Raw genomic sequence first — 24,481 nt, 5'->3', positions numbered from 1 at the left:
TTATCTTTCTCTACACCCTGACTATGACTGTAACACTACATTCTGCACGCTCTCCTTTCCTTCCCTATATACTGTATGCTTTGTCTGTATAGCACGCAAGAAACAATAGTTTTCACTGTATATAATACATGTGACAATAATAAATCAAATTAAATGGAGCTTTTATTTTAAGATAGATGATTAGACAGATATTACGAATGAATTTATGGTGGAATGAATTTAGGGAAGTCCTGCCTCAGAGGGCTGCACACCAATCTGGCTCTAGTCGCAACAGCATCTACAACACCAGTAGCTTGATGGATGAGGAACCTAGGGTAAGGTAGGGTAGATACAGAACTGGCTTGGCCACAGAAGACAGAGGAGAGCAGTAGAGGAGTAGAGGGGTGCCTTTCAGAACGGAAGGCTGTGCCTAGCAGCATTCAACACAGAAAGAAGTCTTACAACACCAGGTTAAAGTCCAACAGGTTTATTTGATAGTAAACAAGCTTCCGAAACACTGTTCCTTCGTCAGGTGAGTGGAGGAAAAGCATTCCGAAAGTTTGTGGCGTTTACTATCAAATAAACCTGCTGGACTTTAACCTGCTGTTGTGAGACTTCTTACTGTGTTTACCCCAGTCCAACGCCGGCATCTCCACATCATGACTAGCAGCGTTCCACAGGGATCAATTCTGGGATCTTTGTTGTTCGTAGTATATATAAATGATTTGGAGGAAAAAGTAGCTGGTCTGATTAGTATGTTCGTAGATGAAAAATTATTGGAATTGCAGATCATGAAGAGGATTGTCAGAGGACACAGCAAAATATAGAATGGTTGGAAACTTGGGCGGAGAACTGGCAGGTGGTGTTTAAACTGGACAAGTGTGGAACAGAATAGAATTGAAACCCTACAGTGCACGAGGAGGCCATTCAGCCCATCGAGTCTGCAACGACAACAATCCCTCCCAGGTCCTATCCCTGTAACTCATGTATTTACCCACTAAACCTTCTAAGCTATGCATCCCGGGACACTAAGCGGCAATTTAGCACGGCCAATGCTCCTAAACCGTATGTTTTTGAAGTATGGGAGGAAACCGGAGCACCCAAAGGAAACCCACACAGACACGGGGACAACATGCAGACTCCATGCAGACAGTGACCAAAGCCGGGAATAGAACCCAGGTCCCTGGAGCTGTGAGGCAGCAGTGCTAACCACTGCACCACCTTGCCACCCATGTGAGATAATGAATTTTGGACCAGCTTGGGTCATTGTCTATGTGGAGTCTGCACATTGTCCCTGTGCATGTAGGAATTATACAGAAAATGGTAGAGCCCTTAGGAGTACTGACAAGCAGACAGATATGGGCATACATGTCCACTAATCACTGAAAGTGGCAACGCAGATGGATAAGGTAGTCAAGAAGACATACGGCATGCTTGACTTCATCAGTCAGGGCACTGAGTATAAAAATTGGCAAGTCATGCAGCTGTACAGAACCTTATTTAGGCCTCATTTAAAATACTGTGTACAATTCTGGTCACCATAATATCAGAAGAATGAAGATGCTTTGGAGAGGATACAGAAGAGGTTTACTAGGATGTTGCCTGGTCTGAAGAGTATTAGCTATGAGGAGAGGTTGGATAAACTCGGTTTGTTCTCACTGGAACAATGGAGGTTGATGGGTGAGCTGATAGAGATTTACAAGATTATTTGTGGCATGGACAGAGTGGATAGCCAGATGCTCTTTCCTAGGGTAGAAAAGTAGGGGGTATAGGTTTAAGGTGCAAGGGGAAAAGTTTAGAGGAGATGCGCGAGGCAACTTTTATCTATTTACACAGAGGATAGTGAATGTCTGGAACACGCTGCACAGGGAGGTGGTGGGAGCTGGCAGATAGTGGCATTTAAGGGGCAACTAGGCAAATACATGAATAGGATGGGAATGGAAGGATAAGGACTCCATAAGTGCATATGGTTTCAAGTTAGGCAGGCATCATGATCGGTGCAGGCTCGGAGGGCCGAAGAGCCTGTTCCTCTGCTGTATTATTCTTTGATCTAAATCAAGTAATTCACCTGGAAGGAGGCTTGCTCTGTGAGAAGAGGTAAATGAACAGGTATTGCTTGCAATTGCATTGTTTGAATAATGGACGACACACTGGGGATGGTTGAGGACTGGACCAGGATTTTGCAAAAGAAATGATCCTTTCAGAATGCTGTGAGAGGGGAAGACATGCTTGCTGGTGGTATCATGGTGATAGAAATGGCTGAGGATGATCTTTTGAATGTGGAAACTGCTGGGGTAATACTGACCAGGTTTTAGATGAGCTGAGTGTACAGGACGATGGATGAGATCAGCCAAAAAAAAATTGCAATACTGAATTATGAAAGGACATGTATATTAATACATGTGTATTAATACATGTGACAATAATAAATCAAATCAAAATTGCAACTTGCGAGAAGTGGCACGAGAGGCCAATAATCAGCAGCTTGTTGCAGTTACTCAGGAATTGCATGCAGCAATTGTACCACATATGAGACGATGTGGGTGACAGACACTGGGAATATTCTTATGTCTCATTTCATTAAAAGAGGCAAGACACCAGTACACAATTGCAAAGTCTGAGTTGTGACTCAGTTGGTTGTATTCTTGACTTTGAGTCAAGTTAGGTTCAAGTTTCAAGTTTATTTATTACAAGTAGGCTTACATTAACACTGCCATGAAGTTACAATGAAATCGCCTAGTGCCACACTCCGACGAATTCAGCATGGCCGATGCATGGTGTCCACGTGGATTTTCTCCCACAATCCAAAAGATTACTAGTTAGGTGCACCCAGAGGAAACCCACGCAGACACAGGTAGAGTGTGCAGACACTGCACAGACAGTGACCTAAGCCGGAAATCGAACCCGAATCCCTGGCGCTGTGAGGCAACAGTGTTAACCACTATGCCACTGTGCCACCACAAGGTGAATTCCAGAGACTTGAGTAAATAATTCTGGTTAACATACTTTGTGCAGGGATGCACTATAAGGATCCCACGGGACTTTCAGTTCCCTGATCACCATCGGTAGGATCCGACACTGGTTGTTTCTTAACATGCTACTTCTGATCAATGGTTTTGAGATGTGAATCACATAAGTGAAGAAAAGGCAGAGATTTCATCCATGTTTTATGTGGTAGTTCAACATAATAGTTACCTGTTCCACTATCATATCCATTCAGCAAGAAAAATAATAAGCATCCAAAAAGAACATGTTTGCAATTTCACCACATGTAATTGAGCAGAATTCTTCCCTGCATATCCTGTCAGACTAAGATTCTGAACTGGACCTGTTTTCATGCAGAGTGTTATTTTCTACAGTTTGCAAATTACCAAATTTATCAATTATTTACAAAAAAGTCCAAGTTCACTCAGTTTAGATTTTTACCGTGCCATCAGTGCAGAATGTGATCAATCCCACCCACATGAACAAACTCAATGAAATGCCTGCCTTGTCATTCAGAATAGCCAACTGAGCTGACTCCATAAATCAGCAGTGAAAGTAAAATACTCAAACATCTGCTAAATCACCCTGGCACTCTAATTGCTGCTGAAATCCCCACTGATCCTCAACTGCTATTAAGGCCTGTCGGTCAATTAGTTTGCTATGCACCAATGAAAACTACAACGTGACTCAGCCAAGTCAGCGTGAAGTAACAGAACTTAGGTCAACCGAACAAAATAAGCCAATAGTGAAGCAACAGTCTGTATTACACTACACCTTATTATTTTTCCCATATAAAATGTGATTTAAAATAGGTCGCTAATTCATTATCAGAATTCTGCTCATCAATAACAAAAAATAGACAAGTATCTAATATTCAGACTCCACATAAATAACAAAAAAAGCTACTCTACATCACTAAAATATCGTGAGCTAATATAAAGTTTGATAATTACCTAAAAGATGATCAGAGGCTATTATAAAAGACACAAGCACCAATGTTCACAGCAACTTGAACCAACTGTACTCAATTCTGTATCACTGGTTGTTTTACATTCCTAGGTACTTGTCACTTAAACACTCAGAAACTTACTCATGTCTGCAGGTAGCAGACAATAAGAGGCATAGTAAAGAGAGGGATTCTGAACAAACTTTTAAAATTGTACAAAGATATAGTAAGACAGAGGACTTTCAGAAGATTCCAAGGTTGTGGTGGCTAAAAAGTTATGCACCAAAACTGGAGGATGAAAAGACCATAGTTTGAATTAAAAAAGAGCAGAAGGCACAAATTAGAACAATTCATTGCAGAAGGCTGCAGAAATAAGATGAGGTGAGTCCATTAAGGTTTGAAAATGAAGATGAGTATCTTGAAACCAGTGTTAGGGCAGGTGGAGCCAATGGAGGTCAGAAAGAAAACGGTGACTGGTAAAGAGTGGCATTTAAACACGCTTTTAAAGAAATGGATGTAGACGACAGAGTTTTATACAATTGAGAATTTGAACACTGGGCTTAAATTCGATAGAGCTTTGGAATTTTGGTGGTATTGAGGGTAAGGTATGGAAGGAGGTCGATTGTTGTTAATAACCCATCCGATTCACTAATGCCCTTTAGGGAAGAAAATCTACTGCCCATACTTGGTCTCGCCTATATGTGATTGCAGGTCCAGGTCCACAGCAATGTGCTTGACTCTGAACTCCCCTCGAAAATGCCCATGTAATTCACTCAGTTTAGGGCAATTATAGATGGACAACAAATGCTGGTCTTACTAATGATGCTCACATTCCGTGGAAGAATAAAAAGATTTTCCGACTTTTTTCTCTCTCCATAGATGCTCTGAGTATTTCCAGCATCTTCTGTTCTTCACTTCAACTATTTTTTTAAAAAAGTAATTCTTTTGCAGCTTCTGCCTTTTCAACAGGTAGAAACTCATTTTTTTTTCCACAACTGAAAATTAGAGAAAAATTCTAAAGTTCTTTTATCTTCTCTTGACGTAAGAATATTATTGCAGACACATTGCTAATTAACATATTTCACAGCAGATGCTCAGACACAGTGCTTCCAACTATTGAGACAGGTCATTCACTTCAGTTTCAGAGTTATACCACAATCTTGTTGTGTTTCAGACTTATATTATACATGGGGGGCCTCATTTTTAGAAACATAGAAAATAGGTGCTGCAGTAGGCTATTCAGCCCTTCGTGCCTGCAACACCATTCACTATGATCATGGTTGGTCATGCACTTTCAGTATCACTCCTGCTTTCTCTCCATAATCCTTGATCCCTTTAGTCACAATGGCCACGTCCAGCTCCCTCTTGAACATATCTAACAAACTGACTCCAACAGCTTTCTGTGGTCGAGAATTCCACAGATTCTCAACTCTCTGAGTGAAGAAGTTCTTCCTCATCTCAGTCCTGCATAGCTTTCTCCTTATTCTTAGACTGTGATCCTCTAGTTCTGGACTTCCTCAATATCAGGAACATTCTTCCCACATCCAGCCTGTCCACTCCCATGAGGATTTTATATATTTCTCTGAGATCCCCTCTCATTCTTCTAAATTCCAGTGAGTACAAGCCCAGTCGATCCAGTCCGTCTTCATATGCCAGTACTGCCATTCCAAGAATCAATCTGGTCAACCATCACTGGATTCCCTCAGTGCAAGAATGTCCTTCCCCAGGCTAGGAGACCAAAACTGCATGCAATACTCAAGGTGTGGCCTCGCCAAGACGTGTATAACTGCAGCAAGATATCCTCACCCCAATACTCAAATCCTCTTGCTATGAAGGTCAGCATGCCATTAGTTTTCCTCACCGCTGCTGAACCTGCATGCCAACCTTCAGCAACTGTTCCACTATGGCACCCAAGTCACACTGCACTTCCCTTTTTCCTAAACTGCTACCATTCAGATAATAATCTTCCTTCCTGTTTTTGCCACCAAAGTGGAAGGTGTTCGTAATTGACACTGAATTAATTATGTTGGCTCCTATGCAACTTGCTAAGATTGTTTTGATAGTAAACTGGTAAAATCTTGGCTTCCTCATTGTGTAATTTATTTGGTAGACATTGTCAAAGCAGATAAATGATTTTCAGTTCATATACAGGATTCACATTAGTGAACACTGGTGGGAGACATGTATGACCAGGATTGCGCTGCTTACCATTTATTAGCTACGAAGCTTTATCCCATCCTTCTTGACTACTTTCAGATTGTATTTTCAAGTGCATAATAAAGGGCAAAATCTTATGCAGCCACAGTGTTCTTGGCATCAGCTGAAGAGCCAGCAAGGCCCTGCATCGCCTCTTTTGGGAAGGCCTGTCATATCTTGTGCCACTCAGCTAATTAACAGTCCTTTCCCAGAGGCAAGGACCTCAGGGAGGCAGAGGTTCCAGCCAATCAGAGGCCAGAGCTCTTCTTTCTCGGGAGTGGGGAAACTGCAGCTACTGGCACATCCACCTCAGACCTTGGATTAAAGTAGGACATATGCACAAGTGAGTAATGGCAGGAAGGGGATCGGCAGTAGGAGCAATGGGTACCCTTCTTCCCAATGCTGTGTCCATTGATCAGGCAGAATAATTGTTTACTTAAAGGCCTCTATTGCTAGCGGAGCATGAAAGCCTTCCACATGTCTTCCCATCATGAAGTTCATCAGGGTGGAATTGCGAAGGTGGCAGAGTCCCCAGTTGCCACCCTCCCATTCAATAAAATACCTTCCCACTACCAAACTCACCATAAAGGAGGGCATATAATTTGAATCATAATTAACAGTAACTCTGGATGAGAATGTATTATGGTCTTTATATGAAACAGACACAATAACAAGAGCAACAAGGGAAGATCTCAAACTAACTTGCTGAGCTTTTACAGAAAGGGTGATAAACAGAAACAATAAACTTCCACCAGAACGTTTCATGGGAAATGAAAATAGACAGATGTGAGTTGAAGAACTTGACCTGATGCTCTTGTCATTCAATCAGAATTCTCAATTCCCAGTGCTACATACATAGGCATATGGCAATGGTTAATCCCATTTTTCCCTCATTATTTCCTTCTGAAAACCTGATTATTATTATGTTTCCTGGCTCCCTCCAGAAGGATGGGACACATTGAGTGGTGAAACTTTTCTTTCTCATAGTATCAGTCTGTTATCAGATGTGGTTTAAGCAAAACAAGCCTGACAACGTCAACACATTCCCTTCCACCCTTCCCCTCTGTCCAAAGTTGCATCGAGAGATTCAGCCGACAACTCAATAGACTCGCCTCACCAAAGCAAAAAAATACAAAAAGAAAGTCCTGTGGTTTTCAAATTTTTTAAATTAGAGGGCATTGGAATCATTTTTCAACCGATTGAAATATGGGAGAAACCAGGAGCAATTTAAACAAGCTTATCTTCTTATACTTTACTCCTTAAAAGCTTTTCACAAACGTTGTTATCACAGAGGTTTCTCACTTTTAGGTTCACAGCTTTGATAATAATAGTTTAATTTAGCTGCTGAAAGAATTCCACAGATGCTCATCTATCACTTAACAGCCCCTCCTTACAATAGGGTTTCAACTTCATGTATGATAAACTTCAGAAGAGGGTTCACATAAATAATAAATGTCTCAGTGCAATAGTTTCAAAACTTGGCAACCCAATAAAACATTAAAAAGTTGGCAATAGTTGTGATAGAAATATTTCAGAAGGAAATTATTCCCCAAAGTAGCATTCTTAGTTACTACTCCGATCATTTTTCAAATTTGATCCAAATCTCTGTCCAAGGATTTAGAAACAATAATGAATAATACAAAAATAATTAATCACTGTCTATTTTTCATGTAAGTGTAACTCCCAACAGGGATGCTTTCTTCGAATTTGACTATTGATTGTCATCAACACTAGAGGGCAGTAGAGGAGGAACTGTTCAAAAAACTCAGTGCGACAGTGAAATACTTGTACAAGTTATAGGTACTTTTCCACTTATATTAACTCTCGCATAACCTGTCCAGTTTTGAATTCTAACTGATAATGAAGAAAATTAGACTGTTAACTCAAAAATGCATTGAAAAAGTTTAACTGGAAGCAACTCTGCTCCAAGTGGTGACTGAAATGGCTTCTGTCCTGAAGCCTTTATAGACCAAGGATTATATCAGAGGATACATGCTATGGTAAGCCAATGGCCACATTGTACAAAACACTTCTCCAAAGCAACTCCAAGGAACTTGGCCGTGCTAAATTGCCCCTTAGTGTCAAGGGGACTAGCTAGGGTAAATGCATGGGGTTATGGAGATACAGTCTGGGTGGGATTGCGGTCAGTGCAGACTCGATAGGTCGAATGGCCTCCTTCTGCACCATAGGATTCTATGATTAAGATGTATCTCCTCCACCCCACCTCCACCTACCCCCTCCCCCTTCCTGTCACGGCTATTTAATTCATAGATCTTTCCCTCAGGAAGGAGTTCGGCTTTTGGTTCAATTATACATCAGATGAGTCTATTTGACGCAGCTTGCTATTGCAACATTGTAGAATCTGGGTGTGGGAGGTGAGGAGTAACCTCCATGTACAAAGGACCCGAAGTGATTTTGTTAAAAGGACAGCCAGTTATTTACTGAGACTTAAAAATTTACTAGCTGTCTTCAGTGATGCTCTATCTCTGTCCAGATGAGCAATATGTGCATACAGTAGCAAGCTATGCAATCAACAGTTAATTGTTCTGTTGCTAGCAAGATCCAAGTAATCAAAGTGAAGTCTGCGTAAGGGGAACATGTATGCCTATCCAGTTAAAGTTTTCAACTAATAATTGAAACACTTGTAAGTACAGTGTTACAACTAAAATACAAAAGTATGACAGTTTTTTTCTTAGAATGAGGCATCTTTAACAAATTAATCAGCCATCAATGGTTTATTAAGGATAATGTGACTCAAAGTATTTGTACAGTATCTTCATTCCTCTTGTTCTACATCCTGTACTGCGGTGCCCCACCTTCTTTCTACCCAACCTCCTTTAAGTATGCTTCACTCATATGTTCCATGACACAAATGCCAACATGACATGGTACAAAATTAACACTGTCGCTTACTAACACTATTTAACCTTTAAAAATTGTTGCTATAAATTGACTGAAAAATACATTGTGTGTTGGACTCATCCATGTGAAGCATGGATAAGAAAGCTGCTCACGATCTGCTGTTTGTAATCACGACGTGGAGATGCCGGCGTTGGACTGGGGTAAACAAGCTTGTGAGTTTACTATCAAATAAATCAGTTGGACTTAAGAACATAAGAAATAGGAGCAGGAGCAGGCCATCTAGCCCTTCGAGCCTGCCCCGCCATTCAATAAGATCATGGCTGATCTGTCGTGTCTCAGCTCCACATTCCCGCCCTCTCCCCATAACCCTTAATCCCCTCGCTTATCAAAAACCCATCAACCCGCGTCTTAAAAATATTTAGCGAAGCAGCCTCCACCACCTCAATGGGCAGAGAATTCCAGAGATTCACCACCCTTTGAGTGAAGAAGTTCCTCCTCAACTCCGTTCTAAACCGCCCCCCCTTTATCTTGAGGCTGTGCCCTCTAGTCCTTAAACCTGGTGTTGTGAGACTTCTTACTGTTTGTAATCACATCATTGGAGACTTGCTTCATTAAATCAGAGAAGAGCAAGCACTGCACCAAATCTTGCTTCTACGCTGCAGTTCTAGAGCAGGACAAATGTTGTAGGACAGAGAAAAACATTGGGGAGTAATTTTCTGACTTTGTACCCCTGACAAGGAGCCTTACTCACCGAAATTGGAAATTGGAAATTAAATAGTGAGAAAATAATGTGCAATCCAGACAGCCATGCTCCCAGCTGGAAATTTACTCATCGCCACCTGTGTTTATAACCATTCATTGATTCTGTAAGTATCTTCTTTGATAACATTTCCAATTGTGTGACAATTGAGCAGAATATACCTCACCGCTGGAGAGTTTCTGCTCTGAAAACATTGTTATCTCACTGGTTTGATAAGAAAGCATTTTGCACAAGTTGTCGCATGTGATATGAGAGAATGTCAATCTTTGACTGGCAAGTTAACATAGGCAAAGAAGACCAGGGGATGGATTTTTTCCTTGGAAGCAGGAATGGGGAAGCAGATTGGGTCGTCAACAAAGTCCAGTCTATCACACAAACCAGCTTCCTACCACTGACACTTCCTGCTTCCTTGGAAAGCAAGCCAGCATAATCAAGGACTTCACGCACCCTGGGCATTCTCTCTACCAGCATCTTCTATCGGGAAAAAGATACAAAAGTCTGAGGACATGTACCAGCCGACTCAAGAACTGTTTCTTCCCTGCTGCCATCAAAATTTTGAATCAACCTGCTTCACACTAAGTTGATCTTTCTCTACACCCTAGCTATGACTATCACACTACATTCTGTACTCTCTCCTCTTCTTCTCTATGGAAGGTATGCTTTGTATAGCACACAAGAAACAATATTTTTCACTGTATACCAATACATGCGAAAATAATAAATCAAATCAAAATCAAAGATTAAATTCCAGGAGTCACAAATCCATGTCTGTTGCTAGCCTCTCAGAAAGCAGGCCTTGATGACTCTAGAGATAGATCTGCCATCCAATTTTGCTATCAAATAAACCTGTTGGACTTTAACCTGGTGTTGTGAGACTTCTTACTGTGTTTACCCCAGTCCAATGCCAGCATCTCCACATCCAATTAGTGGCCAGCATGCAGGAATTGAGGTGGGACATCAGAGCCATATTTTGCCCCAAACATTAATGTTTTAGGTGGGAAGATGTCAAAGTTCAAATTTCCCACATTTTGGAGGACAGCAGGAGGCCGCGAATGCTAGTAATGCATTTTTAAAACCAGTCATTTTTTATTTAAAAAAAAAAGACCCTTCTGCCATGTGCAATCTCCATGCTGCCACTTTGAACTGCATCTCCTCACACAGGCTGGCAGCCAACCCTGTCCACGCACTCCACTGAACTGCTCTGATTCCCAACAGCTGCTAAACTGAAAATTGGAAACTTATTGGGGAATGGGTTCTTAATGAGTACACAATGATCTAAATTACTTTATTAAAAGGAGTGAGGTTGGAAAGGCATGCTCTCTAACTGGCCTCAGGAAAATGGTAGAAAGTCAAGGAGGGACTTTTGTCCCACAATATCACAGCCCTCCTGAACACATCCAGATTCAAGAAGGGGTCTCATGCGCTCATGTAGGAAGAATTGCATGTATCATTCAAGGAGCTGAGGCACTCGGTTGTACTATTGCTTGTTCATCAATCTCAAACTAGAGAATTTACCAATGTGCATGTGTACAGTATGGAAGGCATGGCTATATTTTACCTATAAGTAAAAGCTCCACAAGCTAGATTCATAATGTGGCATTAGTTGCTGGACATAATGGAAAACATACTTGGCAAACTTCACTGAGATGAAGCAATCAATTGCTTGCAGCGTTTTATCCAGCAGCAAATCTAAAAACTGGCAAGATGTGCACATACCAGTCAAAGATGTGATTCAAGGAGAACAAAGCATTACTGCTAGAACTACTGGCCCACTCATTCATCTCATTATTTTTTCCTTCAAAATGCCATATTAAGTTAATGTTAATTTATTAGTGTCACAAGTAGGTTTACATTAACACTGCAATAAAGTTACTGTGAAAATCTCCGGCGCCCGTTCGGGTACACTGAGGGAGAATTTAGCATGACTGATACACCTAACCAGCACACCTTTCAGAGAGTGGGAAGAAATCGGAACTCCCAGAGGAAACCCATGCAGACACGGGAGAACGTGCAAACCCCACACAGACAATGACCCAAATCGGGAATAAAACCTGGGTCCCTGGCGTTGTGAGGCAGCTGTGCTAACCACTGTACACCGTGCCACCCATTGATTTTATTTGATTTTACATTTCATATACTTAAAAGACAAGCTAACAGAAATAATGTTAGAAACCTCAGTAATAAGGCTATCATGTACGGATTTTTTTATTTGACAAATATGATTTGTTCCATTGGACTTTATTTTAAATTGAATATTTGTGCACTGAACTTCCAGAAAAAAAAATACTTTCTAGAATGATGATAGAACTTAGAACATAGAACATTACAGCACAGTACAGGCTCTTCGGCCCTCAATGCTGTGCCAAGCTATGTCCAATCCCAAGATCAATCTATTCCCCTCCCTATAATTCTGGAGTGCCCTGTGTGCCTATCCAATAGCCGCTTGCAAGTTCCTAAAGTGTCCGACTCCACTATCACAGCTTGGACTCTATTCCACACTCCAACCACTCTCTGAGTAAAGAATCTACCTCAGACATGTAATAATCATGTTACTGATGTACATTTGATTCCCTTATAAAATTCAGGATGCTGTAAAAGTAACTACAGTCTGACTCAAATTATTAATACACTAGTTAAGCTACAGGATTTACAATGGAATAGTGCCGTCTTCATCACTGTGATGTAAACCACTGTTGTTGATTTGGCATGTTTGTAGCACTCAAGATATTGCTTGGATAGGTGGTCCCACAATTAGTAATGTACACCAAACTTCATAAATTTATTGTTAAAAAAAAATCCTCAGGTCGTTTCCTGTGCCACCTTTTAATTTCTAATGGTTGAAAATGGCTTACAATTGCATCAGCTGTTTTCAATCACTGAAACTCTCCTTGGCAATCAGTGTCTGCCAGCAAGATTTTCAGTATTTAAAAAGTACTCCTTGTTTTGTCTTAAACATATGCTCAAGCATATTCTTCAATCCCTCTGCCCTTCACCGGTGAAGAACACTGCTACAAATGTCTCCCCAATTGTATCACTGGGTTAAAAAAAATACATCATTAGGACAATAAGTCTTGTTGTCCATTTTGTAGTTTCCTTATTTGTATCAGTCTTGTTCCATCACCTTTAACTTTAATGGCAGAAAATACACTTATCCCAAAGTAAACCCACAGAACACCTCAAGATTGGCAGATAAAGCAGAAATTATCAGTCCATCTCTTTGAGGGTCCAGTGGTATAAATACTTAAAAATGTTCCTGCAAGCTGCCAGGCAATAGATCCATACTGTGCAGTTGCTCACACTGGATATTAGATTCAGATCATACCTCACAAAATACATAAGGGAAAAAAGCAACCACGTGTAGTAATGCTTAAACTAACATTTAAACTTTGATATTGGAATTAACCTTCTGTAGGACACTGCTTGTATTTTTTAATTTAAACAGCCTGCACAACTACCTCAACAGAGCAGGACAGCTATCAAAACATACCATTTTGTCAGAATGCATTCCCATCTCCTTAGTTACCCATCATCTGTGTAACGATAATTTCAGGATGCTATACCTATTCATTTATTAACTGCTCTCAATTAGCTATTGAGTGTATCTTTTAAATGAATTTACTTTTGGACACTCATAGTATGACTGAATTAAAAGTTGTTTACATTTCGAGATTTTGTGTGATTATTCATTTTAAGAAAAGCGCAAGATAAATTTTTGGTTTGTTCAATCAAAGCAACTATAAAATCTATTCATTTAAAAATTAAGCCAATCACCAGGTCGCTGGTTCAAGTCCTGGAATTCCCTCCCTAATGGCACTGTGAATCAACCCATAGCACATGGACTGCAGTGATTCAAGAAGGCGGCTCACCACCACCTTCTCAAGGGCAACTAGGGATGGACAATAAATGCTGGCCAGCCAGCGACACCCATGTCCCACGAATGAATTGAAAAAGGTAAGATGGAAAAGCTTTTCTTTTGACATGCAAATCAGTTTTACAATTTTAATAACTTTTTCATGGGAAGGACTTTCTGCATGGCAGGCTTTTTCATCCCACCAGTCCATAGTTAGGAGGGAATGTAGCCCCACCAATCACAGCAGCTCTACAGAGGAGAGTTAATTAGCTGGAGACAGGACTTCAGCCAATCTGACAGCTGGCAGCAATGTAGTACCAATGGCACCAATAACCAGGGCTGGCACTATAAGTAGAACCCATTGTGTGTGTGTGTCCTAACTATGTCAGGGGTTGTGGGTTTTGCACAAAAAGAAAAACTTGGGGGGAACGATTCTCCCAAAAAAATTCTAAGTGTTAAATTCACTTGAAAACTGGAGTAAATCATTCTGGTTTTCTCAGTGGCAGTTTCAAAAACAATCACCCACACTCTGTGCAGTGCAAAGTGTCTCAGCATGAATCACACTGAAGTTCAGTAGGTGGGACCTATTCCCGCTGGAGAGGCCAGCAGCGTAGCACTGAGTGAGCTATAATAAATGAATAAATAAAATTGATTTATTAAGAATGATTTGCTTCATTCAATCCCATTACTGCTTTCAGATTGTTCTGTTATCACGTCTTTTATAACAGACTCTGCTGAATGGCCTCTTTTTAACTGTAGGGATTCTATGGTTCTATGGACAGAACTTCCAAACACCCTGGCCAGCAATGCCCATATCCCATAAATGAATTTTTAAGAACTCAAATTGATGCAACATTTGAAGTCACAAGGCTAACTAATGAACAATTATAGAATGGAATAGAAGAAGATTCCTGGGTGCAAGCCATTTATCCCCTTGACTCCAGATGAATGGGCAAGGAAACCAGAGATATACCAAAGCAATGTTAAGAACATAAGAAATAGGAGCAGGAGTAGGCCATCTAGCCCTTGGAGCTTGCCCCACCATTCAGTAAGATCATGGCTGATCTGAAGTGGATCAGTTCCACTTTCCCGCTTTCTCCCCATAACCCTTAATTCCTTTATCTATCAGATATCTATCTACTCGTGTCTTAAATATATTCAGCGAGGTAGCCTCCACCACTTCAATGGGCAGAGAATTCCAGAGATTCACCACCCTTTGAGTGAAGAAGTTCCTCCTCAACTCTGTTCTAAACTGCTCCCCCCCCCCTTATTTTGAGGCTGTGCCCTCTAGTTCTTCTATCCTTTCTAAGCAGGAAGAATCTCTCTACCTCTACCCTATCTAGCCCCTTCATTATCTTGTAAGTCTCTATAAGATCCCCCCTCAGCCTTCTAAACTCTAACAAGTACAGACCCAATCTATCCAATCTCTCTTCATAAGCTAACCCCCTCATCTCTGGTATCAGCCTGGTGAACCTTCTCTGTACTCCCTCCAAGGCCAATATATCCTTTCGCAAATGCGGAGACCAAAACTACACACAGTACTCCAGTTGTGGCCTCACCAGTGCCCTGTATAGTTGCAGCAAGACCTCCCTGCTTTTATATTCTATCCCCCTTGCTATAAAGGCCAACATTCCATTCACCTTCTTGATCACCTGCGGCACCTGCAGACTGGGTTTTTCCGATTCGTGCACAAGGACCCCCAGGTCCCTCTGCACTGTAGCATGCTACAGTTTTTCGCTCTTTAAATAATAATCCCTCCTACTATTATTCGACCAAAGTGGATAACCTCACATCTGCTAACATTATACTCCATCTGCTAGGTCCTCGCCCACTCACTCAGCCAATAAAAATAAAAGTTAAATAAAAATAAAATATATATTTTGAATTAGCTCAAATGATAGCTTTCGGGAATAAGCTCAATCAAGTCATACTTGCACAAATGTACTGTGGTAAATGAAATTAAATAAACAAAGTAGAGTTAGAACAAGTCATTGCCGCACTCACTGAGTTCTCATCTTCTTCTTCAAGCTCTCTTTGCTGTTCCTGGTGTCTTTTTGCTTTTATTTCCATTGCTTCAATGATTAAATCTCTCAGAATTGACACAGATTTTGCATTTTTAATGAAATTGTGCTGCAGGAAGAGAAAGAAATGTAGCAAACTGATTAACAAGCACAATTAACATTCAACACTTCCAAACAATCTGATGAAGTGCATATTGACATAGCACTTGCTGTAAATTTTCCTTGAAAAAGACAAATAATAGTGAATAATAGGCATCCCGTGGCTGCCTGTTGGCTCAATAAGTAAATACATACTGTAGTAGACCAATACTTGCTTTTTACATGGTCATTTAATGGAATAATAGTAGGAAGGACTACTACTTACAGGGCGAAAAGCTGCAGCATGCTACGGTGCAGAGGGACCTGGGGGTCCTTGTGCATAAGTCGCAAAAACCCAGCCTACAGGTGCAGCAGGTGGTCAGGAAGGCAAATGGGATGCTGGCCTTCATAGCGAGGGGGATTGAATATAAAAGTAGGGAGGTCTTGCTGCAACTGTACAGGGCACTGGTGAGGCCACAGCTGGAGTACTGTGTGCAGTTTTGGTCGCCGCACTTGCGCAAGGATATTTTGGCCTTGGAGGGGGTGCAGAGGAGGTTCACTAGGCTGATACCGGAGTTGAGAAGGCTGAGCTATGAGGAGAGGCTGAATAGACTGGGCTTGTACTTGTTAGAGTTTAGAAGGATGAGGGGGGGATCTCATTGAGATATATAAGATGATGAAAGGGATGGATAGGGTAGAGGTGGAGAGGTTCTTCCCACTCAGAAAGGACAGCAGGACTAGAGGGCACAGCCTCAAGATAAGGAGGGGGCAGTTTAGAACAGAGTTGAGGAGGAACTTCTTCACTCAAAGGGTGGTGAATCTCTGGAATTCTCTGCCCGTTGAAGTGGTGGAGGCTACCTCGCTAAATATATTTAAGATGCGGGTAGATAGGTTTTTGGTAGGCAAGGGGATTAAGGGTTATGGGGAGAAAGCGGGAAAGTGGAACTGAGCCACTTCAGATCAGCCATGATCTTATTGAATGGCGGGGCAGGCTCCAAGGGCTAGATGGCCTACTCCTGCTCCTATTTCTTATGTTCTTATTTGAAGTGACAGCATAGATTCTGAATTGATTTCAATATCTGATCCCTTTTGAAATTGGGTCTGCATTGCTGCCTGGTAAGGGCATAGTCGTACTGGTTGTGTCACGAAAATGGACTGCGACAGCTATTAATCAGATGTATGCATGAAGAACAACTTCTTTAATGAGGTGGCAGAGGACTGCTGGCTCAGGTTAGAATTGTATCATGATGCTTCACCACATTACGGGCGAGAATGCTTTCTGGAGGAGTGGAGAGACAAGGAAGAGAGAAACAAAAGGCTCCTGAATAGTTTCACCAGTATTAATTATGGGTGATAACATATAAAAATGGCTGTCCCATATCATGATCACAAATACTCTTGATGATAATTGTAACATCTTATTTTCTACTGTACTGACATTCTTTTCCTCTTTTTTACAAATACTTCCAAGTATGGGAGGGAAAAAAATCCAAAAGATATCCATAATTCAGATTAGCCATGAATTCATTAAATGGTGGCCAAACAGGTAGCCCAGTGTTTTTTTTCATTCATTTACTGGATGTGGGATTTCCTGGTTAGACCAGAATTTATTGCCCATCCCTAGTTGCCCTTCAGAAAGTGGTTGTGAGCTGCTTTCTTGAACCACTACTGAGGTGTAGGTACACCCAAAGTGCTGTTAGGGAGGGAATTCCAAGATTTTGATCCAGCAACAATGAAGGAACAGCAGTACATTTGCATGTTAGGATGGTGAGTGATTTGGAGGGGAACCTCCAAGTGGTGATGTTCCCAGGTGTCTGCTGCTTTCATCCTTCTAGATGGTAGTGGTTGTGGGTTTGAAAGATGCTGCCTAAGGAACCTTGGTGAGTTCTTGCAATATACCATGTAGATGGTGTACACAGTTGCCACGATTTGTTGATGCTGGAGGGATTGAATGTTTGTGGAAAGAGTAGCGGACTGCTTTGTTTTGGATGGTGTTGAGCTTCTTGAGCATTGAGTGAGACCACAGCATAAGGAAGGATATAACTGCACTGGAGGCAAGAGGGAAGGTTCACGACATTTCTGAGATGAAGAAGTTGTCTCATGAGGAAAGGTTGCGCAGGTTGGGCCGATGCTATCTTCTATGGATTTTAGAAGAATGAGAGGTGGTCCTATTGAAACAGAAACGATTCTGAGGGGGTTTTAACAAGACAGATACTGAGAGGATCTTTCCCCCCATGGGAGAATTTAGAACAAGGCAGCACAGTGTAAAGATAAAGGGTCTCCTATTGAAGAGTTTTGAGGAATTACTCTCAGAGGGTCTTTGGAACTCTCTTCCACCAAGAGCACTGGAGGCTGAATCATTCAGGGTTGAGTTTGACAGATTTTTGATTGACCAGGGAGTTGAGGGTTATGGGGAACAGGCAGGAAAGTTAAGGTAATTATCAGACTAATATTCAGATTATAAGTTAAGCTTGTTATGGACAAGGAAATAGACAAGTTGAAAAAAGAAGTTTCAGATTGGGGACAGTGGATTTTAATAATAAAGCAGGAGCTGGCTAAGGTAGACCGAGAACAGCTACAAATGGAGAAATCTACAGAAGAGCAGTGGGGGGCATTCAAAAAGAAATGAGATGATACAAGCGTAGCATATTTCCTCATGGGTGATAGGAAGGAGTAATACGCCCAGAGAGCCATGGATGACCAGAGATATTCAGGATACGATGAGAAGAGAAAGAAAGTTCAAGACGAGCAAATCTGTGGAGGCATTAGTAAAGTGTAGAAAGTGTAGAATGGAGCTTAAGAAATCAATTAGGAAAACAAAAAGTGGATATGAGAAAGCTCTGGCTGGTAAAAGTAAAGAAAATCGCATGGTATTATCTAATTTTATCAATGGGAAGAGGATAACCAAGAAAAGAGTAAGGCCTATTAGGGACCAAGGGGGCAATCTGTGGGTGGAGCCAAAGGACACTGGCAGAGTGTTGAATGAATGCTTCACATCTGTCTTCACCTAAGAGAATGAGGACAATGGTATGGAATTCGGGAGAGAGAATGTAAGCTTCTTGAGCAAACTGACATACAGAAGGAAGCGTTGGCAGCCTTGAAAATGGATAAATGTCCAAGTCCGGATGAGTTGTGCCCAGGCTACTGTGGGAGGCAAGGGAGGAGACCCAAATTTTCAATTCCTCTCTGGTCATGGGAGAGGTCATGATGTGGGTATGCTGGCGTTGGACTGGTGTAAACACAGTAAAAAGTCTGACAACACCAGGTTTTAGTCCAACCTATTTATTTGATAATATACTCGCAAGCTTTCGGGTTAGCCCCTTCGTCAGGTGAATGGAGAGTTCTGGCCTCAGACAGAGCATATAAAGCACAGACAGTTTAGAGATTACTGATTAGAATGTGAATCCTTACACCTAACCTGCTGTTCAAGACCTGAAGTGGCTGATAATGTGAGTGGAAGGAGCACTGATCACAGTTTAAAGAGATGTGTATTGTCTCCAGACAGTACAGTAAGTGAGGTTTTGCAAACCCAGGCAAGTCACGGGGGTTACAGATTGTTGCCAGATGACTGGAGAACAGCTAATGTGTTTCCTCTATTTAAGAAGGCTTGTAGAGATAAACCGGGGAACTACTGAGCAGTAAGTCTGACTTCAGTGGTGGGGAAACTATTGGAGAAACTTCTGAAGGAGAGCATCTATCTCCACTTGGAGAAGCAAAACGTTATCAGAGATAGTCAGCATGGCTTCATCGGAGAGAGGTCATGCTTAACAAATTTGACTGAATGTTTTGAGAAGGTGACCAGGTGTGTAGACAAGGGTAGTGCTGTCGATGTAATTTATATGGATTTCTGCAAAGCCTTTGACTTGGTCCCACATGACAGACTTGTAAATGAAAAAAGGTAAATGCACATGGGATGCAGGGTAATTTGACAAAGTGGATTAAAAGATTTTAAAAAAGAATCTTTAACCTCCTGCCACTGCTAAGCCACTAACTGCCTCACAAACCTTATTGAGTTGCCTCACTAACCTTATGGAGTTCTTTGAGAAGGTGACCAAAGAGGTGGATAAGGGTAAAATAGTTGACGTGGTGTATATGGATTTCAGCAAAGCGTTTGATAAGGTTCCCCATGGTAAGCTACTGCAGCAAATACGGATGCATGGGATTGAGGGTGATTTAGCGGTTTGGATCAGGAATTGGCTAGCTGGTAGAAGACAGAGGGTGGTGGTTGATGGGAAACATTCAACCTGGAGTTCAGTTACTAGTGGTGTACCGCAGGGATCTGTTTTGGGGCCACTGCTGTTTGTCATTTTCATAAATGACCTAGATGAGGATGTAGAAGGATGGATAAGTAAGTTTGCGGATGACACTAAAGTCGGAGGAGTTGTAGACTGTGAGGATGGATGTTACAGTTTGCAGAGGGACATAGATAAGTTGCAGAGCTAGGCCCTAGCCAGAGAGGTGGCAAATGGAGTTTAATGTGGAAAAATGTGAGGTGATTCACTTTGGAAGGAGTAACAGGATTACAGATGATTGGGCTAATGGGAGGACTCTTGATAGTGTGGATGAGCAGAGATATCCTGGTGTACATGTGCATAGATCCCTGAAAGTTAGCACTCAGGTTGATAAGGTTGTTAAGAAAGCGTACGGTGTGTTAGCTTTTATTGGTACAGGGATTGAATTTCGGAGCCATGAGATCATGTTGCAGCTGTACAAAACTCTGGTGCGGCTGCACTTGGAGTATTGCGTACTGTTCTGGTCACCGCATTATAGGACACATGGAAGCATTGGAAAGGGTGCAGAGGAGGTTTACCAGGATGTTGCCTGGTATGGTGAGAAGGTCTTATGAGGAAAGGCTGAGGGATTTGAGGTTGTTTTCGTTGGAGAGAAGAAGGTTAAGAGGTGACCTAATTGAGGCATACAAGATGATCAGAGGATTGGATAGGGTGGACAGTGAGAACCTCTTTCCTCGGATGGTGATGGCTAACACCAGGGGACATAGCTTTAAATTAAGGGGTGATAAATATAGGACTAATGTCAGAGGTAGATTCTTTACTCAGAGGGTAGTAAGGGCGTGGAATGCCCTGCCTGCAGCAGTTGTGGACTCGCCAACTTTGAGGGCATTCAAATGGTCACTGGATAGGCATGTGGATAATATTGGAATAGTTTAGGTTAGAGGGTCATAAGAACAACATAAGAACATAAGAAATAGGAGCAGGATTAGGCCATCTAGCCCTTGGAGCCTGCCCCGCCATTCAATAAGATCATGGCTGATCTGAAGTGGATCAGTTCCACTTTCCCCCTTTCTCCCCATAACCCCTAATTCCCCTGTCTATCAGAAACCTATCTACCTGTGACTTAAATATATTTAGTGAGGTAGTCTCCACCACTTCAACGGGCAGAGAATTCCAGAGATTCACCACCCTTTGAGTGAAGAAGTTCCTCCTCAACTCTGATCTAAACTGCCCCCCGCTTATCTTGAGGCTGTGGCCTCTAGTCCTGCTATCCTTTCTAAGCGGGAAGAATCTCTCTACCTCTACCCTATCCATCCCCTTCATTATCTTATACGTCTCTATAAGATCTCCCCTCATCCTTCTAAATAAGTACAGACCCAGTCTATTTAGTCTCTCTTCATAGTCCAACCCCCTCATCTCCAGTATCAGCCAAGCGAACCTCCTCTGCACTCCCTCCAAGGCCAATATATCCTTCCGCAAGTGTAGCGACCTAAACTGCACACTGTACTCCAGCTGCGGCCTCACCAGTACCTTGTACAGTTGCAGCAAGACCTCCCTACTTTTATATTCTATCCCCCTTGCTATAAAGGCAACATTGGGTGGGTGTAGGAGAATGCTTTGTTGAGGTGGCGGCGCGGGCTCGTTGGGCTGAGGGGCCTGTTTCCCGTGCTGGGCTGTTCTTTGTTCTTCTTTATTCCATCCGCCTTCTTGATCACCTGCTGCACCTGCAGACTGGGTTTTTGCGACTCGTGCACAAGGACCCCCAGGTCCCTCTGCACCGTAGCATGCTGCAGCTTTTCGCCTTTTAAATAATAATCCCTCCTACTATTATTTCTGCCAAAGTGGATAACCTCACACTTGCTGACATTATACTCCATCTGCCAGATCCTCGCCCACTCGCTTAGCCTATCCAGATCCCTCTGCAGACTTTCCACACCCTCCACGCAATTTGCTTTACCACTCATCTTCATGTCATCAGCAAATTTCGACACCCTACACTCAGCCCCCTCCTCCAGATCATCTATATAAATGGTAAATAGCTGAGGCCCCAGCACCGATCCCTGCGGCACTCCACTAGTCACCAACCGCCAACCAGAATCGCACCCATTGATACCAACTCTCTGCTTCCTATTAGACAGCCAATCCTCTATCCACGCTAACACCTTACCCCCAATTCTGTGCACCCTAACCTTCTGTAGCAACCTTTTGTGCGGCACCTTATCAAACGCCTTTTGGAAATCTAAAAACACCACATCCACCGGTTCCCCTCTGTCTACCACACTAGTCACATCCTCATAGAAATATAATAAATTTGTCAAACACGACTTCCCCTTAACAAATCCGTGCTGTGTCTGCTCTATCAAACCATTCTTTTCTAGGTGCCTCGCTATTTCTTCTTTGATGACGGATTCAAGCATTTTTCCAACTACAGATGTTAAACTAACCGGCCTATAATTCCCTGCCTTTTGTCTGCTACCTTTTTTAAACAATGGCGTAACATTAGCCATTTTCCAATCTTCTGGCACTTCCCTAGAATCCAGCAAATTTTGGTAAATAATTACTAAGGCATCCACTATCACCTCTGCCATTTCTTTCAGAACCCTAGGATGCATTCCATCCAGTCCTGGGGACTTGTCCACCTTCAGTCCCATTAGTCTATGAAGCACTACCTCTCTAGCGAGGGTCATTAAATTGGTTCCACTGGCGCAACATTGAGGGCCGAAGGGCCTGTACTGTGCTGTAATGTTCTATGTTCTATTTTACCCCACACTGATAGCAGACATCATGCAACATTTTCTGAACTAATAGATAAATGGTTTAATTTCTACATTAATTAAACAGGCACTGTGGCAGTGAGATTCTTCTACCCGACTACTGAAAACACGCAAAGCTCCAAGCTCGTGATTTACTGTCAGTGAAACACTTTCAATTATAAAAAGTCTGGAAGTAATTCAAAATGATTTCTATATAATCAGGGCTCCAACTGAAACATTCAAAAGATTGTAATAATTATGCTTAATTAAATGAGCTCAAAACTCAACAGATTTCACTACGCTTAATGTTGTGTTATGCACACATTATTCTGCACAAGACTCGACCATCACAACTATGTATCATAACTAATACGACTGTCAAATGTTTGTTTCTGGGAATACAATATGCCAAAAAATACCACAATGAATGACAGCTGGCAAACAGTTTAGAATCCTGATTTCCAAACTGCACCAAATTAATATTCACTCATGCTGATACAATTCTTCCCCCTCAATACCATCCAGATTCCACCCACCTATAAGCTCAAATTTTCCTCTGCTGCTTTAACAATTTCAGATTTTATGACATTAATCTTTTTATCATAGATGCAAATTCCATCTTTATAGGGCAGTCTGTATGCTTTCCATTTCTTCCTTGAACAGCAACCTAGCTAGTTCACATCCTGTATCAATATGAACCATTTCAACTTTTTCTTTCAGCTCCACTCATTTTCTTCTGCCAGTGTGTTTCTGGGATATGTTGAACAATAAGTTCAAGTCCCACACAAATCCCCACCCCAACATCCTTTTCTATTATACTAATTACTTTTTTGGTGCTACGTGTCTGATTTTAAGAATTTAATTAAATTTGCATCCAATTTGTATACACGTTACTTCACGTACTCAATCTTTGCTTCTTCTTTCCCCTTCATGTTCTTTCCTGGTAGGTAAAAGTGTTGATTCTTAGCTTACTTTTTATTTTAGAGTTTTTCCAGAGCAGCTGGAAGTAGAGAACCGGAAGTAGGCCGTAGAGAAACCTAGGAAAGTTTTTGTTTTTTTTTTAGAAGGCACTTTTAAAAGAAACCTTCGAGGTTTCGACCTCATTGTTCCAGCAGAGAAGGCACAGAAGCGATTCTTGAGGGGAAAGCTGGTAGGTAAGAATATTGATTCTTAACTTACTTCTTTCTTCGGAGTTTTTCCAGAGCAGCCGGAAGTAGAGAACTGGAAATAGGCCATGGAGAGACCTCGGAAGGTTTTTGTTTTTGCCCAATAAATTTGAACAGGGAGGAAGTCCGCCCTCCCCCTCCTCTAACCTAGAAAAGACTTGGTGTGAGGGCAGGTAAGCTTTTCCTTTCTTCTTTACTCTTTCGCTTCTCAGTAAGGGAAGTTAGCAGGGATGGCAGTTGAATGTTCCTTCTGTGGGATGTTTGAGGTGAGGGACACAATTAGTGTCCCAGCTGAGGGCACCTGCAGGAAGTGCACCCAATTCCAGGTCCTTGAAGTCCATGTTAGGGAACTGGCCCTGGAACTGGATGAACTCAGGAGGCAGAGAGAGTTATAGAAAAAAGCTTCAGGGAGGTACTTACTCCTAGAAATGAGCATACTTGGGTGACAATTAGAAGGGGTAAGAAGCAGTCAGTGCAGCGATCCCTGTGGCTGTTTCTCTGTATAGCAAGTATACCATTGGGGGTCGACTTACCAGGGGTAAGCCATGGGGTACAGGTCTCTGGCACAGAGTCTGCCCCTGTCGCTCAGAAGCAAAAGGGAAGAGTAGAGCATTACATAGAACACAGAACACTACAGCACAAACAGGCCCTTT

General features: G+C 41.9%; 1 protein-coding gene across 1 annotated transcript in view; it reads right to left on the bottom strand.

Moving 5' to 3' along the window:
* The window catches only part of stk3 (serine/threonine kinase 3 (STE20 homolog, yeast)), a 427,334-nt gene that overhangs the window by 155,061 nt on the left and 247,792 nt on the right, over positions 1–24,481 (bottom strand). The window contains exon 8 of the mRNA XM_080194726.1: positions 15,583–15,708. Within this exon, the coding sequence (XP_080050852.1) occupies positions 15,583–15,708 (126 nt within the window). The remainder of the gene's footprint in view (positions 1–15,582; positions 15,709–24,481) is intronic.

The sequence above is a fragment of the Carcharhinus amblyrhynchos genome, chromosome 8, assembly GCF_965287045.1.
Source record: "Carcharhinus amblyrhynchos chromosome 8, sCarAmb.v2.hapA, whole genome shotgun sequence".
Taxonomy (NCBI): Eukaryota; Metazoa; Chordata; class Chondrichthyes; order Carcharhiniformes; family Carcharhinidae; genus Carcharhinus; species Carcharhinus amblyrhynchos.
Note: the sequence above shows the minus strand (reverse complement) of the source record. Positions and strands in the feature narration are given on the sequence as shown.